Genomic DNA, 19,139 nt, shown 5'->3' on the forward strand with positions numbered 1-19,139 from the left:
AATCTTCTAAAAAACACACACACCCAATAAACATCTTTGTGTACATTCTGCCAATTTCTTTTTTCAGGCTCTTTTATGCTTGTACTTTGGTCTGTTTTTTGTTTTGTTTTGACTTTTTAATCAAAGTTAAATATATAGAGTCAAATCATTTTTATTCAACTTGCTACAAAATATAGAAGTCTTCCTTCCCCCATGCACATTTCCCACACTCTATGTGCAACTACTCAACTACTTTTTTCCAGTTGTTTCTTTTGTTTTTACCTCTCTAAGCAAAGTTTTTATGTGATGCTACTTCTTGGTTTTAGGCATTATTAACTGACCTTCCACCATGAAAATTCAGGATCTTATTGTTTTCCATATTTTAAGCCCCATACTTTTCCTATCCCATCTTCCCATTACAGTTACATCACAATTTTAGTGAGATCAATATTCAATGTTTACATTATTCTTCTATGTAAATGATTTGACTTTTACTGCACTTTGTTTTTTTCCTGAAGAAATTCTTTTTCCATCTGCTTAGTTTTCATTAGTAATGAGTTGTATAGATCTTTCGAATGTTTACACATACTAGGTATTATATCAACTTTATCTTCTTGAATAAGTCTCTCCAAGTCTTCTGCTCGAATCTGAAGTAGTTGATTTCTAGACCTGCTACACAATTAATTATCATCTAGATCTCTCTTCAACATCATGCTGGATATAAATGTCTTTCTCTTGAGTTGGACCCTGTGTCCTGGATCCCAGGACACTTTCTTGGTTTACTTCTTCCTTTTGATGCCAGGTATCCTATAGTGGCTTCCTGAGAAAGGGAGTATAGGTAGCAAATTTTTTGAGACCGTGAATGTTAGAAAGTGTCATTAGTCTACCTTCATGCTAATTCCCAGTGTGGTTCACTAGAGACTGATAGATTTCCTGAGTAGTATGAAGGCAAAAAATTGTCTTCCAACTAATGTGCCACTGTTAGAAAGAGCTAATACCTTTTTTAACAGCTATTTAAAACATTATTGCTAAATTTACACACAGTGAAATACACAGATCTTAATGTACAATTGGATGAGTTCTGACAAAATGTACATCTACATAACCCACACCACAATCAAGATAGAGGAAATTCCTCATGCTCCTTTCCAGTCAATTCCTCCCCACCTCACCAGCAACTACTGTTCTGATTCTATCACCACAGATTCACTTGCCTGTTCTTGGACTTCATATAAATGGCATCATCTAGCATGAACTATTTTGTGTCTAGCTTCTTTCATTCAACATGTTTTTTAAAATTCATGGATGCTATTTGTTCATATATGAGAGTTTGTCCCTTGCTGGGTAGTACTCCACTGTATTAATTCCAAATACCCCTTCCTTCTCTTGTTCTTTTCTGCCTGAGCACTTGAAGGAGTTTGCCTTTAACCAGAGGTAGGATTTCCGACGATATGCTTCAGTATAATCTCTACTTTTAATCATCCACTCATCTGGGAATTTGGTGGGTCATTTCAGTGTGGAAAATCCATGTCCTTCGGGTTTGGAAAAATATCTTGAATTATTTCAGCAATGACTTCCTCTCCTCCATCTTCTATGCTCTTTTTTGGAACAACAGTTATTTATAAATGTTGACCTCAAACTGGTCCTCTAAATTTCTTATCTTTCCCATTCTATTTTCTCATCTGCCTCCCTCCCTCCCTTCCTTCCTTCCTTCTTTCCACCTGCCCTCCCTCCCTCCCTTTCTCTCTCTCTTTTTAGGGAGAGAGAGGGAGTGAGAGATTCCTAAGCAGGCTTCCCACACAGCACAGAGCCTGACATGGGACTCGATCTCACAACCCTGAGATCGTGACCTGAGCCGAAATCAAGATGGACACTTAACCGACTAAGCCATCCAGGCACCCCTTTCATCTCTTTTTCTATTTCTTTACATTCTGGTAGAATTCTTTAATTCTTTAATAAACCTGTTAAAGTTTTTCATTTCCACAATCTTAATACACACACTTTTTTTTTAGATTTGTATTTATTTATCTGACAGAGAGCAAGAGAACAAGAGGGAGAATACAAGCAGGGGGAGTGGGAGAGGGAGAAGCAGGGCTCCTGCTGAGCAGGGAACCCTGGGATCATGACCTGAGCCGAAGGCAGATGCTTAACTAAACCGAGCCACCCAGGCACCCCAGATTTGTATTTTAAAGTTCATTTTCTAGTACTTTTTTGACACCGCTATTCCATTTAAATATCATCTTTTTCTTGTTTTATGACTACAGTATCTTCTCTTGCTAAAAACATTAAAAATACAGCCGGGTTGCTCAGTCAGTTAAGCATCTGCCTCTGGCTCAGGTTATGATCCCAGGCTCCTGGGATGGAGTCCCACGTCAGGCTCTTTGCTCAGCGGGAAGCCTGCCTCTCCCTGCTTGTGCTCACTCTCTTGCAATCACGCACTCTCTCTGGCTTATAAATAAGTAAAATATTTTTTTAAAAATCAACAATAGTTTTAATTTTTCCTCTTTCCTGCAAAAACCTCTTTTATCCAAGTTATTGTTTTTATTTTATTTGTTAGTTATTTTAGTTATTGTTTTATTGTTTGGTCTTAGCCTTTCATATAGATGCTTTCTTCTGTATATCTGAGTAATTCTTGATAATATGAGCATATGTAAGAACAGGATCTGAAAAGCTGATGAGCTCATACATATGTAGAGCCTGACTGTGATCACCAATTTAGGATGATCTGACTGGGCCATTTGTGAAACCCCTAATGAATGTATCCTTATTTCAGGTCCTTTCTCTTGGGTTTTTCACATTTCCTCGAGAAGGTACTGCTAATCTCCTAACTTGAAGATTCATGCCTGACCACTGATTTCAGTATTTACCCTCTTCAATTCTCAAGTAATCTTCCTGATCTCAATCTAGTATCCCTGCCCTCAGTGATACCTGGTGTTACTAAATCAGAGACTCTGTTTTGTCTAATCTTTTTAAAAGGCTAAATCTGGAAGGAGGGGAAAATGAGGTAAACAGCCCTAGCAGGCCATTAAAAACCAGACTTCCAAACAATCTCATTTTTAGCCACAACTTTATCCCTACACTTCCAAACATAGCTAATGCACCAACTCCTGACCTTAGGGGCAGTTGTATAATAAAAATCAGGGGTTTTTTATTAGTTTTTCCTAAAGGGGCAAACAATTTAGGTTTCATGGATCTACTAAAGCAGTTATCACTTTCTAGAATTGTGTTGCTTTTCCCATTCCTTGTCCTTATGGAATTTGGTCCTTTAAAAAAAAAATTCCTTTACTAATAATTACTTAGGATTTGAGGATGATGGAAAGCTTTGGTGTGGTTATTCAATCCAACAACGTTAACTTGAACTCTACACAAATTTTGTATGTTCATTAATAAGATATTCAGAATTGCCCATTATATTTTAATCTTAATGTCACTCCTATAATATCCAAAATAATCATATTCCCCTCATATAAAATGGAAACTTATCTTAAAGCAACAAAAATTTTTAAGTTTAATGATTTGTTTTTATGATTGTATAAAAATATTTTGCTATCTAGATGTCTAACAAGCTTTCCTTTTCCATTCTTTCTTCTTCCTATTCTTTTTCAAAATATTTATACACAAACTGTCCTTACTAAAGGTAGGGCTTGCTTCAAAGTTTTCAAGTACCCTATGAGCAAGAAATCAATAAAAACTGAATTACAGTAAATAGTTACTTAATACTAAGAAGCACATGAAAGAAGTCTGTTCTAAAATACATAGAGATTTCAAAAGTTCATATTTCTTATGCGTATTATATTTAGAGAACATGGTCTGCCTCAAGAGTTCGTAAAATGCAGCCCAAGGTCAAATCTGGCCTGCCACCTGTTTTTATAAAGTCTTACTGGAACACAGCCATGCCCATTCATTTACATATTGTCTATGGCTGCTCTCCAGCTACAATGACAGGGCAGAGTAGCAGCAACAGAAGGCTGTATGGTCCACAAAGCCTAAAATATGTATTATCTGGCTCTTTACAGAAAAAGTTTGCTGACCTCTTCCCCACTCCGACCCCAAAGCCTACCTGAAAAGATCTATTTATTCTACAAAAATTGTTTTGAGTGCCCTCCTGTATGTATTAAAAATAAATCAAAAGTGTATCTTACTCTAGATATAGCTTAAAACTTTTCTATTAATAAGCTCAAAATATCTGAAGATAGCTAACTAAATTCTTTTCTCAAGTTAATATGAATAAAAATTTAGACCAGCACATAAAAATTTCTAGCACCACTATGTAGATTTCATTACCCCAACTAAAAGACTGTCATTATCTGTTTTCTCATCTCCTCTCACTCACCACCAGAAGCATTCCTTCTCCATTCTTTGGGTTATATTCCCTTTACTTCAACCCGAAAGAATGTTCTGTTTTCTGGGCCAAGCAGTATTTCCCTGTTTTGTTCTTTTTCTGTTGATTTTTTTTTTTTTTTTTTTTTTGTCTAGTTTCCCTTCTGAAGCAGTTTTTAGCATAGATTTTTCTGATCATCCCATGTTAAAAAAAACACATTCAAATTTTAAAAATAATTCAAACTCTCTGGAAGAGCAGCATAAGAGAAGGAAAAAGAAAAGGAATAAAATTAAGGAATTAAGAAGTATCTAATTATTCTTCATAAAATACTGTCAAATATGATATAAGCCTTATTCCTTTAGATACACAATAGTAAGAAACCATTAACTCTGAAAAAGCTAAGGACAGCTATACCAGTGAATGTACTTTCCCTCACAGACATAACTTTATTGAAATAAAAGCATACAAAGCAAAAGAAATGGTAAACAGGTTTAAAAAATTTTTTCAATGTCTAAAATTAGAGAAATTTACACTTATGCTTGAATATCAAAAACTGAGTGTCTGAAAAAGCAAAGCATAACTCACCAACAAGGTAAGAAATTATAAATGCATTTCACTGAAGATGAAATTATTTTGATGGAGGTTTTTAAGTAATTATAAAAAGTATCCATCCCTTTTTTCCAGTAATTACAGGCTTGAAAGTCTCAATTGCAAAAGATACTCATTCAAGGCCATACAGGGTTTCATTATCCTAGTCTAGTCTCTCTACTCTTGTGTCATCTTTGAAATTTTCCATGATAAAAGATTTTTTAAAAGATGTACAAAAAAAAAAGCTGAAGTTTTAGTTAATGTTTAAAAACAATTTACTGGCAGACATATTACTTATCAGAAGAAAGAAGAAAACCTGTAAGGAGAAATTTGAATTTATTTTGGACCAAGAAGAATTTACCTAACTACCCAAACTCTGCCTCAAAGTAGAGGACACAATGAGCAATTTTAAAAATTCATACTGAAGAATATTTCAATAGTAATTTTAAAACTCATAGTGTAACAGTTTGAAATAAGTTTAACAGAAATCAGATTTATCTTTAAAAACAAACAAAAAAACAACCGTTTTAACAGGCTTCTCTAGGTTGTCATATACAAATTATTATCTCTGAATAAACATTAGCTTATTGCAAGGTGAACTGTTCCTAATTTGAGACTTTAGCTTTTCAATAAGAATTAAATTCTCTGATTTAAAACAAAAACAAAAACAAAAAAACAAGCATCTACCCTGGAGGAAATGTTTTCAAACTAAAATATGAGTTGTGATTTTAAGTCCAGGAGCTCATTGCCTACCAAACACTTGCTTTACTATTATCTAATTAAGATCTAGAAAAGTTTAATACTTGAAAAACAAAACTGCTTGGATTTATTCATACCTCTTTCTTCCTCATGTTTTTTGGCAGATGCAGTTTTAGGTCTTCCTCTTCCTCGTCTGATATGATCTGAATGGCTGTTACTTCGAGACCTCTTTCTGTTTTCTAAATCCTTATTTACTGTAGAATTTATCTTCTCTCGCCTAACTCTCTCTGTTCGCCTCCTTTTGGCCTCATGCTTGTTTTCTGTATGGATGAATAAAAGCGATATATTTTAGGGCTTAGCAAGAACTGTTTGCCCCAGTTCTCATTGTCTTCTTCTTCTTTCTAAATAGCACTAGAGTTTGCTGCCTGGCATATTTTATAAAACTACAACCATTACATCTATGTTCCTCACGCCCACACAGGAAAAAAAGAAATTCAACAGAATTCAGATCCACATTAACTCATGAGGTAGGAGGAAATATAACAGAAGACCAGTTTCTTTATTTGGCATCTTTAATTTCAACCCCTACATGTTCACACAATTTCACAGTGATCTTTCTGCCTTTTTCCTTCTCTCTGCTTCCAAGCTAAAAATGGTAAAGTATTAAAAAAGAAAAGAAAAAAAAAAAACTCCATTCCTTTTTGTCCCCTACTCAAATTATAGACTGAAATATGTCAAATATACAGAAGCAAAACTGACCTTAGCCATAAATACATTAAGGTTACCAATAAAAAGCAAACAGAAAACATCCACAGAAAATATATAAACACTAGGGAAGTAATAAGTAGTTTTCACTTTAGCACAGATGAGATCATTTCTGACATTCTCAGGGCATGCAGATCCCTAAATGGAAAAGCAAAAGAGGAACTTTACTCAATATGGTGATTTAATAAATGCCAAGAAGCCATCCTTTTCACTCCAAACAATTCAAAATGTTGGATAAGACAAACAACAAATTAAAAAACAAAAAACTTGCTTTAATACATACCTGAACTCAAAAGCAACAAAGAGAATTCCCCAAAACCTAAAACCACATGGTAAAGGGCCAAAATAGATAAAATTCATATTCCAAGAAGGGAGCAACTTAAAAGACTGTAATGTAAGTATAGGCTCTTAATAGGCTATTAATAGTATAAATTTTTTTTTTAAAAAGACTTTTTAAGTAAAATGGTAATGGTTATTTCCAAATACTGTGCCCTTAGAGAATTACTTAATTCTAATCTCAGACATATACCAGATGATGCAAGAACACTTAATTATTCCAGATTGCAAGACAGTTGTCAAATACAAATAGGGTCTTGTTAAAGGACCCAAGGATAACTTGAAAAGGCTCCCACTGACCACTTTAGGACAATTGAGCATCAGTACAAACAGGAACTGAATAATAAATTGGAACATCAGATATACTTAAAACCACATGACAGGGGCGCCTGGGTGGCTCAGTTGGTTAAGCAACTGCCTTCCGCTCAGGTCATGATCCCAGAGTCTCGGGATGGAGTCCACATCAGGCTCCCAGCTCCTCGGGAGTCTGCTTCTCCCTCTGACCTTCTCCCCTCTTGTGCTCTCTCTTACTTGCTCTCTCTCTCAAATAAATAAATAAAATCTTAAAAAAAAAAAAAGACATAAATTTAAAAAATACAAGCAAAAATGACTTGGCCACCATAAGAAGATGTGTAAGAACCAACTCTCTATTTTGAAAACTTAAATAGAATAGAAAGAAGAAAAGATTTTATCTAGCTTTTTCTATTCAAACTGTATCACTCACTGGGTAACAACAGGACAGATAAAGAGAAGTTTCTAATTTAAGAAGTATTGTGGCTAAAAAACGAAGAACAACAATAAGATAAAGACTTTATTTATTTATTTATGTATTTGAGAGAGAGAGCAAGCGAGTGAGAGAGCGAGCACAAGTAGGGGAGAGGGGCAGAGGGAGAGGGAGAAGCAGGCTCCCCACCGAGCAGGGAGCTTGATCTAAAGCTGATTCCAGGAAACCCGGGACAACGACCTGAGCGGAAGCAGATGCTTAACTGACTGAGCCACCCATTTTCAACCAGAAATGAACTAAAGGATGTGAGTGTTAAACATAAATAGCTGCTATAATTACAAAAACAGAAACAAGCGGACTTTATTTGTCACCTGACAGAATACCTATTAGGTAGTCTTGTCAAGAAAATCAAACCCCATCAAGCCTTTGAATCCAAATTATAATTTACAGGAAAAATAAAAGTCACTGGAGGAACGTGTTATCCTACATTCCTACACCATGAAGACCCAAATAGCACATCCAGATGTACATGTGATAGCTTCTTTTTTTTTTTTTTGCATGCAAAAACAAGAAAGAAACAATAGATCAAAGAGAGCTAAAAAAAGACATCGCCCATACCTAATATATGGACCTTAAATAATCTGTTTTTTAAAACTTTAAAAAAGTTTTTATGAGAAACCTGAAAATGTCAACACACGTTGGGTATTTAATATTAAGGAATTATAGGGGCACCTGGGTGGCTCAGTGGGTTAAGCCTCTGCCTTCGGCTCAGGTCATGATCTCAGGGTCCTGGGATCAAGCCCCACATCAGGCTCTCTGCTCAGCGGGGAGCCTGCTTCCCCCCCTCTCTCTGCCTGACTCTGCCTACTTGTGATCTCTGTCAAATAAATAAATAATTAAATCTTTTTTAAAAAATTAAGGAATTATTGTTAACTTTAATTGTGCTTATATTTTTAAAGGTCTATCTTTTAGAAATATAAGAAATATATAATAAAACATCTATAACAAATTATATGAGATTTGTTTAAAAATAATATGCAAGGGAAGGAGTAAACATGGGTATGAATGGGGCCAGGTTGGCCATTTTCTTCCTGCTCTTGTGTATGCCTAGAATTTCTCAAAAAAAAAAAAAAAAGTAATAGGTAAAGCTTTTTATAGTATGCCTTTTAAAGTTCAACAATGAATTTAGGTTTGTTCCTCTGGCTACCCACCCATCTCTGCAAAATTCTCAAAAAAGAGCTATCTCTACTTTCTGTCTTCAGTTTCTCACCTCCCATTCACTAATCAATCCACTGCAATATAGATGCCCACTCAATGAAACTGATCAAGAAGGACAAAAAAATCTGTTATCAAATCTAATAGTACCTCTCTTTAACCATCTTAATGCCATCCCTCAAAAATTCAACAAAGATGACTATTCTTCTCTGTAAATTATTCTTCACTTGCTTTTCAGGTTTCCAGGTTTCCCAGCTCACCAGTCATTTCCTCTTTATCTCCTTTTGCTGTCTTCTCCCCCAGGTTCTTTCTCATCTTTAGTATTACAGCCCTAGACCTCTGACCTGAGCCCTCTTCTCTCACTTACGTTCTGTCAAGATAATCCATAGATCCAAACATTACACTCTATTATTTATGATGGTTCCAAAATTTATACTTTCAACTCTGGCCTCTTCCCAAAGTTCCAGACTGCCTACTTGACAGCTTTACTCTAATATCTTCCAAGTATTTCAAATATATCAAAAAATCACTCTTGATTTTCCCTTCTCCAAAGCTTCATTATATTAGTAAGTAGCACCACCCAGTTGCAAACGCCAAATAATTTGTGATTATCTGTGACTCAGCCTGCTGTTTCTCGTATCATCACAAATGTCCACAGGTACTCCTTGCAAAATATATCCACAATTTCTTCATCTTTCTACCTCCATGGACAACACCCAAACCAAATATGTTTCCTACATAGCTGCCAAAGCTATCTTTAAAAAATTCAAACTGTATAGCTCCCCCTCTAAAATCTTTCATTAGCTTTTCACTGTATTTAAAAATAAAGTCAAATTTCCTTACCAAAGACTACAAGTGTCTATAAGATCTGACATCTGCGTCTCTCTCCAGTCTTCTCTCATACTGCAGCAATTTGCTCACTATACTCCAGACATGCCTTCCTTTTAATAAAACAAGTTCCTTCCTCCCTTAGGTATCTGCATTTACTAATCCTTCTGCCCAGAGTTCTGATCCCAAAACTTTTAATGAGACTACTTATTTATTTCAAATGTTGATTTATAGGTTACCTTCCCGTGAGTCTTACAGCCCAAATTACTTTTTATAATCTAATATTATAATATGTTATGTACTTATATATTCAATCTCTCATTAGAATATAAACTCCATGGAAGTTGGGATGCCCCTGTCTGTCTCATTCACAGAATCTAGAACACTATCTACACATATTAAGTAGTGCTGAATAAATAAAATCAGAGCACATGCATCTACCTCCCACTTTCTGGAAAATCCCGCTGAAAAGAGAATAAACATGGGTAAAAGATAAAGAGAAAAAGGAAAATAGATCTGTACTGATGGAAACAAGGATACTATCATGCCCCTGAAATTACAAAATTTCAGCAAATGAGCAAGTTCACAGATTCCGATTAAGAAACCAGAATAGTGGGGCGCCTGGGTAGCTCAGTGGGTTAAAGCCTCTGCCTTGGGGCGCCTGGGTGGCTCAGTGGGTTAAGCCGCTGCCTTCGGCTCAGGTCATGATCTCAGGGTCCTGGGATCGAGTCCCGCATCGGGCTCTCTGCTCGGCAGGGAGCCTGCTTCCTCCTCTCTCTCTCTGCCTGCCTCTCTTCCTACCTGTGATCTCTCTCTGTCAAATAAATAAATAAAATCTTTAAAAAAAAAAAAAAAGCCTCTGCCTTCAGCTCAGGTCATGATCCCAGGGTCCTGGGATCAAGCACACCGTTTTGGGCTCTCTGCTTAAGAGGGAGCCTGCTTCCTCCTCTCTCTCTCTCTCTCTCTCTCTGCCTGCTTCTCTGCTACTTGTGAGCTCTGTCAAATAAATAAATAAATCTTAAAAAAGAAAGAATGGAAGAAACCTGAATAGAAGACACTACAATCCAAAATAGAAACAAAAGATGGCTCCTATAGAAGGGAGAACTGTTCTTCCCCAAAATACTCCCAGGATAGAACAAAAAGTACAATAAGGGAGAGCAGGCCACAGAGTGATCATCACAATAGCTACAAGACTACTGCAGAGAAAATGATACAAGGAAGTAAAGCTCTTAGGAACCAAGCAATGTTCAAAGGAACTGTGAACCTCCAAAACATAGACAGAAGACACAAACAAATGACAGCTTCTCATAAAAATGAAATAATATAAGGAATGTCACATTCTATCCCAGAATGAAGCTTCCCTTATTTTGGTCATCATGGAATTCAATAGTGTCTCCCAGGCTCATGTAATTTATACCCAAAAGTCTGTCAATAAGCTCCTCCCAACTATACACTGAAGAGATCTATAGTCAAAATAGACTTTTAAAAGGGTGTAGGATAGTCATGCAAGTTATCTACACTGAAAAATCCTTCATTTATAAATATCAATAGGCAATTAAGGATTACCAGCAATTTAAGGAAAATAGAAAGTGTAATAGAGAAGGAACAAGTTAAAACAGGAAGAACAAACATAGCTCAAGAAACACGAAAAAAATAGGGGCGCCTGAGTGGCTTAGTTGGCTGAGTGTCCTGTCCAACACTTGGTTTCAGCTCGGGTCATGATGTCAGGGTTGTGGGATCCAGCCCCACATAGGGCTCGGTGCTCAGTGTGGAGTCTGCTTGTTCCACTCCCTCTGTTCCTCCCCTATCTTCTCTCTCTCTAATAAATATATAAATCATAAAAAAAAAACAAGAATAGATAATCTTAAAACGTTCTAATGCATACCCTCAGAGAGATCTGATTAGACTTTATATCATTAAGAATAAGATCCTTTTGCAAAAATAGAAAACTCAATCCTAAAATTCATTTGGATTCTCAAGTGATCTGAAATAACCAAAAGAATCTTGAAAAACAATGTCAGAAGTCTCACACTTCCTGATTTCAAAACTTACTACACAGCCACAGTAATCAAAAAAGTGTGGTACTGCCATCTGACAGATACATAGACCAAGAGACTAAAATAGCCCAGAAATAAATCCTTGAATATTTGGTCAAATGATTTTCAAAAAGAGTGCCAAGATGATTCAAGGAGAAAAAGATAATATTTTCAAGAAGTTGTATTGGGAAAACCGGATATCCACATACACAAGAAAATATAACGACCCTTATTTTATACCACATGCAAAAATTAATTCTTTTTTTTTTTTTTTTATTTGACAGAGAGAAATCACAAGTAGATGGAGAGGCAGACAGAGAGAGAGAGAGAGGGAAGCAGGCTCCCTGCTGAGCAGAGAGCCCGATGCGGGACTCGATCCCAAGACCCTGAGATCATGACCTGAGCCGAAGGCAGCGGCTTAACCCACTGAGCCACCCAGGCGCCCGCAAAAATTAATTCAAAATAAATTGAATACCTAAATATTAATGCTAAAACTATAAATTGTTTAGAACAAAAAGAATGGAAAAGCTTCATAACACTGGACTTAGCAATGATTTCCTGGATATGACACTGAAAATACAGGCAACAAGAGAAAAAACAGACAACTTGGATTTCAACAAAATTGAAAATTTTGTGCATCAAAAGACAGTATCAACAGAATAAAAAAAGGCAATTCATGGAAGGGAAAAATATTTGTAAACATTTATCAAATAAGGGATTAATATCCAGAATAAAAAGGACTTCTACAACTCAATAACAATCCAATTAAAAAATGAGCAAAGAACTTGAATAGACATTTATCCAAAGATGACAGGCAAATAAAAAGATGTTCAACATCACTAATCATTAAAGAAATGCAAATTAAAATTACAAGTTAACACTTCATACTGATTAGAATGGCTCTTATCAAAAGCACATAAAATAAGTGTTGATGAGGATGTGGAAAAATTGGAAACTCTGGGCACTGCTGCTTCTAACTTAAAATGTTGCAGCTACTGTGGAAAACGATACGGCATTATCACATACATAGAAATACCATAACATCCAGCAATTCCACTTCTGGGCATATATACAAAAGAAATGAAAGCAGGAAATTGAATAGATATTTGAACAACCATGTTCATAGCTGCCTTATTCACAATAGCCAAAAGGTGAAAGCAACTCAAGTGTCCATCAATGTATGAATAAACAAAATGTGGAATATATGTACAGTGAAATATTAGGAAGTTCTGATACAAGCTACAACATGGATAAAGTCTAAAGACATTATGCTAAAGGAAACAAGTCAGACATAAAAAAAAATAAATGTAGTATGACTCCAAATAGGAACTAACTACACTAGTCAAATTCATAGGTACAGAAAGAATAGTGGTTGTCTTGGAGCAGTGGGGAAGGGGAATGAAGAGATTACTGTTTAATGGGTATAGGGTTTCAGTTTGGGAAGATGAACATAGTCCTGGAGATTAATAGTGGTAATGGTTAGGTACACAATATGAATGTACTTAATGCCACTGAAGTGTACACTTAAAATGATTAAAACAGAGGGTGCCTGGATGGCTCAGTCAGCTAATTCAGCGGAGGTCATGATCCCAGGATCCTGGGATCAAGTCCAACACTGGGCTCCCTGCTCATCAGGTCATCTGCTTCTCCCTCTCCCTCTGCCCCTACCCCCTGCTCTCTCAAATGAATAAATAAAATCTTTAAAATTATTAAAATACGGATAATTTACCACAAAAAATATGAAAAAAACAAGATTCAATGAAAAAAGAAGAAATCAGAAAACAAGATGAACTACTCAAAATTAAAGTGCAAAAGACAAGCTAAATAATGGACACCTCTGAAAGACAGAATTATAGCTCTAGAAAAGGAAATCAATGAAATTTTCTGGAGCCCCCAAAACAACAACAACAACAAAAAAAAAGAGAATAGGTGACACTAACTGAAGAAAAATGAAGGAAAGATCCAAAAAATCTAATATTCATCCATGACATAATTATTATCTACCCAATATTTATTCCCCCCTCTTCATTAAGAACAGAATGTTCTGATCACAAGGGCAATGGGTATAGCTAAAATACATACATTCAAAGACCTTCTTGCAATGAAGTGGCCATGGAATTTTGTTCTGGCCAATGACAAGTAATTGGAATTGGGTAAGATTTCCAACACAACTTTTTTTAAGCTAGAATGTCCCTCTGTCCCTTTGCCCTTCCCTCTTCTTCCTACTGGAATGTGTAAGGAATGCCTAGAGGTACAATAGCTACCTTGTAACAATAAGGATGAAAGCCAAATCTCAGGACAGAAGGAAGAAAGGAAACTAGGTCCTTGATGATACTACTGAATCACTCACTACTCTTGTAGTGCCAACATCATCTTTCTTCACTAAATAGTGAAAAAAACCCACAAACTATCTGTCCAATCCAGTGTCTGTCTCTGTGGATGGTAATCCTGATATATCATCCAACAAGTATGCAATCAGGATGCCAGGAGGAAGAGAAAAGAGAATGGGGAAGAAAGAAATAATGGGTAAAAACTGCTCTAAAGATTTGAGCCCTCAGATGGAAAGGAAGAATGAGAATGACATTTAAATGTGAGTACAGGGGGGCGCCTGGGTGGCTTGGTTGGGTAAGTGGCTGCCTTTGGCTCAAGTCATGATCTCAGGGTCCTGGGACTGAGCCCCGCATCGGGCTCCTTGCTCAGCGGACAGCCTGCTTCTCCCTCTCTCTCTGCCTGCTGCTCTGTCTACTTATGTTCTCTCTCCATCTCTCTAATAAATAAACAAAATCTTTAAATAATTAATTAACTAATGTATGTATGTGAGTAGTGAGTAATGAATGTATGTGAGTACAGGGCTCCCAGATGGCTCAGTTGATTAAGTGTCCAGCTTGGTTTTGGCTCAGGTCATGATCTCAGGGTTGTGAGATCTGGCCCCACAAGAGTACCCATGCTCAGGGAGGAGTCTGCTTGGGATTGTTTCTTTCCCTTCACCCCTGCCTCCCCCGAAACTTGCATGTGTGCACGCACACTCTCTCTTTAAAATAAATAAACAAACAAACAAATAAATGTGAGTACACAGTAAAGGCCTTCCACACAATGGAAAACAGGAAATGTATCACCACATACTTTCTATGAAAAAAATTTTTCCCAGGTCTGAAGAAACTTTCTGAAAAATTTATTTCAGAAATAAAAACACATGAGTTAAAGAAAAAATGGTACTGTAAGAAAAATAGGATTATCCTAAGAGTATGAAGGAAGGAAATCTGAGTATAACAGCTATGCACCAGACCTCAAATCAGTCAGTCTTAATCAGAAGAAGTCAGAAGATTCCACAAAAAAAGTCTTAAAAATGAATATACTCATCATTATATAAACTACATGATCAAAAACATAAAAGTACAGGCACAGAAGTAAATAAAGGTATGCATTCTTCCACCAAAGGCAAAAAAAAAAGCCTAAAGCCATGTCCCACATATGAATGTATAGCAATTTTAAGTGATTAGTGTTTTCTTTTTTTTTTTTTTTAAAGATTTTATTTATTTATTTTACAGACAGAGATCACAAGTAGGCAGAGAGGCAGGAGAGAGAGAGGAGGAAGCAGGCTCCCCGTTGAGCAGAGAGCCCAATGCGGGGCTCGATCCCAGCACCCTGGGACCATGACCTGAGCCGAAGGCAGAGGCTTTAACCCACTGAGCCACCCAGGCGCCCCTGATTAGTGTTTTCTGAAATAATAAAATTAAACCTTTATTGCCAAGTAATTCAGAATTAATGTTTAATCACTGGGTTTAAAATACTACTGACAACTGGCAATAATCATTTCACTTTTTTCTCTTAACTAAAAGTGAGTATGTCATTTATAGACTTCTTGGCTTATTTATCAGCCTTTGCTTGTTAACTTATCTTAGACAATAATTTGAAAAGTAAGTTTAGATTTAATTTTTTTATGCTTTTTTCCTTCCCCCAATTAAAAATGAGGAGGTTTGGGGTGCCTGGGTGGCTCAGCAGGTTAAGGCCTCTGCCTTCGGCTCGGGTCATGCTCCCAGGGTCCTGGGATCGAGCCCGGCATCAGGCTCTCTGCTCAGCAGGGAGCCTGCTTCCTCCTCTCTCTCTGCCTGCCTCTCTGCCTACTTGTTATCTCCATCTGTCAAATAAATAAATAAAATCCTTAAAAAAAAAAAAAATGAGGAGGTTGTTATTTATCTGACTAAACTTAATCTAAAACTTATATCCATTGAGAAACATACAGTTAAATACTAATAAGCTATTGAATTTCTTACTGTTTTAAATCTTTTTTTCTTACCTTTAGAGGAAGTCTTTTATGAACTAGCATGTCATTTAGAATTTCAGCTTACTTTCTCTTTATAGTTTTTATAATTAAAATTTTAGAAGGAAAAATGTATACCCATAATTATTAAACGCAAAATGGCAGCCTTGATATCACAAAACACCTGGCATAGCCATCAGAAAAAGACAAATTTAGGGATGCCTGGGTGGCTGAGTTGGTTAAGCAACCAACTCTTGATTTTGGCTCAGGTCATGATCTCAGGCTGGTGAGACTGAACCCACCAGCAGAGGAGGCGGACTCTGTGCTCAAGAGGGAGTCTGCTTGTCCCTCTCCCTTTGCTCATCCCCTGACTCTCTCTCAGATAAATAAATAAATAAATAAATAAATAAATAAATAAATAAAATCTTTTTTAAAAAAGGAAAGAAAAAGAAAAGTCAAATTTAAACAGTTGGAACAAAGGAGAGTTTGTTCTCATCAAAAACTGTTTCTGTCAGAATTTGGTGACTGATCAAATATTTGAATAGTGCTCAAGGTTTGGTCTATAGTATGGATACTCTCAATTTTAGGAAACACAGTATTTAATCCCTTTTTAATTTTATATTTTATCTTTTTAAAGATTTTATTTTCAAGTAATCTCTACAACCAAAGTGGGACTCAAACTTACAACCCCAAGAACAAAAGTCATGTGCTCCACTAAATGAGCCAGCCAGGAGCCCCTTCTTCAATCTCTTTTTAAAGAAACTGGTTCAAATTGACAGTTTGGAACTTAATCTCAAGGCTATTTTTTTTTTTAAGATTTTATTTATTTCTCAGAGAGAGAGAGGGAGAGAGCGAGCACAGGCAGACAGAATGGCAGGCAGAGACAGAGGAAGAAGCAGGCTCCCTGCTGAGCAAGGAGCCCGATGTGGGACTCGATCCCAGGACGCTGGGATCATGACCTGAGCCGAAGGCAGCTGCTTAACCAACTGAGCCACCCAGGCATCCCTTTTTTTTTTTTTTTTTTAAAGATTTTATTTATTTCAAGGCTATTTTTTAAACACTTAGGCAAACACTCAATTTAGAAATGAAATCCTGCATGAACAAGACAGTCAATTTTTATTTTTTATTATTTTTTTTTTTAAAGATGTTATTTATTTATTTGTCAGAGAGAGATTACAAGTAGGCAGAGAGGCAGGCAGAGAGAGAGAGGAGGAAGCAGGCTCCCTGCTGAGCAGAGAGCCCGATGCGGGACTCGATCCCAGGACCCTGAGATCATGACCTGAGCCGAAGGCAGCGGCTTAACCCACTGAGCCACCCAGGCGCCCCAAGACAGTCAATTTTTAAAAATTTATCTCCATTTAATACTGGCCTCCCAAAGACAGTAAAAGAAACAACACATACCTAGCTCATTTGGCAAGTTGTCAAAGAATTAATAATTGCCTTGAAGTTCTAGGGCTCCTACAAAACACTGAGCATTTCTTAATACAGATTTATTTGTAATACTCCTCTCTTCCCCTTATCAAAATTAAAAAACTTAAAAATCCTTTAATTTCCATAATAAATTTTATTTAAATTTATTTTGAGCTAGGTAAAGTTTATACAGGTCTAGTGTGCTAACTCCCTATTTCTACTGCATTATGAAGATACACAAAACATATTTGAAAAATGTGAGTTTTGAGCAATTCAAGCTTAGGTAAATTTGACTTGACAGCTTATTTTCCTCCTACATGTCACAAAGTTACAAAAGAAATTTCAACCCACTGAAATTTAAAATTATCTTTTATAGCTTTGATTTCACTTTTAAAATAAGTGCAATTTGAACTTTACAGATGGCTCCCTTTCTTGTTTTAAATGTTTAATTATGTAAGTAGAAGTCTTCCTTGATTCCTTTGTTACTTAGTGATTTATCCATTTATGCATTACATGTAGAAATAATTTTGTGGGGTCTTAAAAGCAAATGGAAAATAGAATGAACGTATGATACAGCAATTCTTTCTTTTTTTTTTTTTTTAAAGATTTTATTTATTTATTTGACAGAGAGAGATCACAAGTAGACGGAGAGGCAGGCAGAGAGAGAGAGAGAGGGAAGCAGGCTCCCCGCTGAGCAGAGAGCCCGATGCGGGGCTCGATCCCAGGACACTGAGATCATGACCTGAGCCGAAGGCAGCGGCTTAACCCACTGAGCCACCCAGGCGCCCATGATACAGCAATTCTAATTTGGGTATTTATCCAAAGAAAATGAAAACACTAACTCAAAAAAATATACATATCCTATGTTCATTGCAGCATTATTTACAATAGCCAAAATATGGAAACAACTTAAATGTCTGCTGATGGATGAATGGATAAAGGTAATGTGGAGTTTTATTCTATAAAACTGAAACCTTGCCATTTTTGAAAACGTGGATAGACTGTGAGGGCATTATGTTAAGTGATATGTCAGACAAAGAAAGATTAAATACGGGGCACCTGGGTGGCTCAGTGGGTTAAAGCCTCTGCCTTTGGCTCAGGTCATGATCCCAGGATCCTGGGATCGAGCCCCATGTCGGGCTCTCTGCTCCGCAGGGAGCTTGCTTCCTCCTCTCTCTCTGCCTGCCTCTCTGCCTACTTGTGGTTTCTCTCTCTCTGTCAAATAAATAAAATCTTCAAAAAAAAAAAAAAAAAGAAAAAGAAAGATTAAATACCATATGATTTCATTTATATGTGGAATCTTAAAAAACAAACTAGAGCTCATAAGTAACAGAGAACAGATTGGTGGTTGCCAGAGGTGAGGGTTGGAGGGGGAGGAGGAGGTGAAATGGGTGAAGGGAGTCCAAAAGTACAAAATTCTAATTATAAAATTAGTAAGTCATGATTGTGTAAATACAGCATGGTGACTATAGTTACTAATACTGTACTGCATATTTGAAAGTTGCTAAGAGTAAATTTTTAAAGTTCTCTTTACAAGAAAAAAAATTTTGTAAAACAAAAATGATTTCATGTAAGTACTGTTTTATACTTTTCCTTAAATTAATTCTTCCTTAAATTAACTTTAGAAATTTCTCCATGTCAGTACGTAAAAATCTGCATCATTCTAATTAGCACATACTGTTGTTCCCTAAAAGATGTACCCTACTTAATCATTCCCCTACTGATGATATTTGGTTTAACTTTCTACTATTATAAACAGTGTTGCTTATAAATCCTAATAAATATTTCATGTGTATTAAAAACAGTTGTATCTTGAGGATACATACTTGTTGACAAAATGTCTAGATTCTAGGTTTTGTGCATTTAAAACTTTTAACAACTACAGTCAGAGTGTTCTGCAAAAAAGTTATGCTGATTTACAACTTCACCACTAGTATGAGACTTCGGATTCTGCCATACTCATAAAAGCACTTGGAA

The 19,139-nt window shown here is 36.3% G+C and overlaps 1 protein-coding gene across 2 annotated transcripts in view; it reads right to left on the reverse strand.

Annotated features, from left to right (window-relative positions):
• Window positions 1-19,139, reverse strand: part of LOC116579745 (UPF0547 protein C16orf87) — a 32,275-nt gene that overhangs the window by 1,749 nt on the left and 11,387 nt on the right. The window contains exon 3 of one of the 2 annotated variants that reach the window (XM_032325433.1): window positions 5,725-5,907. The exons of the other annotated variant lie outside the window; for it this stretch is intronic. Coding sequence (XP_032181324.1) covers window positions 5,725-5,907 — 183 coding nt within the window. The remainder of the gene's footprint in view (window positions 1-5,724; window positions 5,908-19,139) is intronic. 2 annotated transcript variants of the gene reach the window in all.

This window comes from Mustela erminea, chromosome 19 (genome assembly GCF_009829155.1).
Source record: "Mustela erminea isolate mMusErm1 chromosome 19, mMusErm1.Pri, whole genome shotgun sequence".
Classification (NCBI taxonomy): domain Eukaryota; kingdom Metazoa; phylum Chordata; class Mammalia; order Carnivora; family Mustelidae; genus Mustela; species Mustela erminea.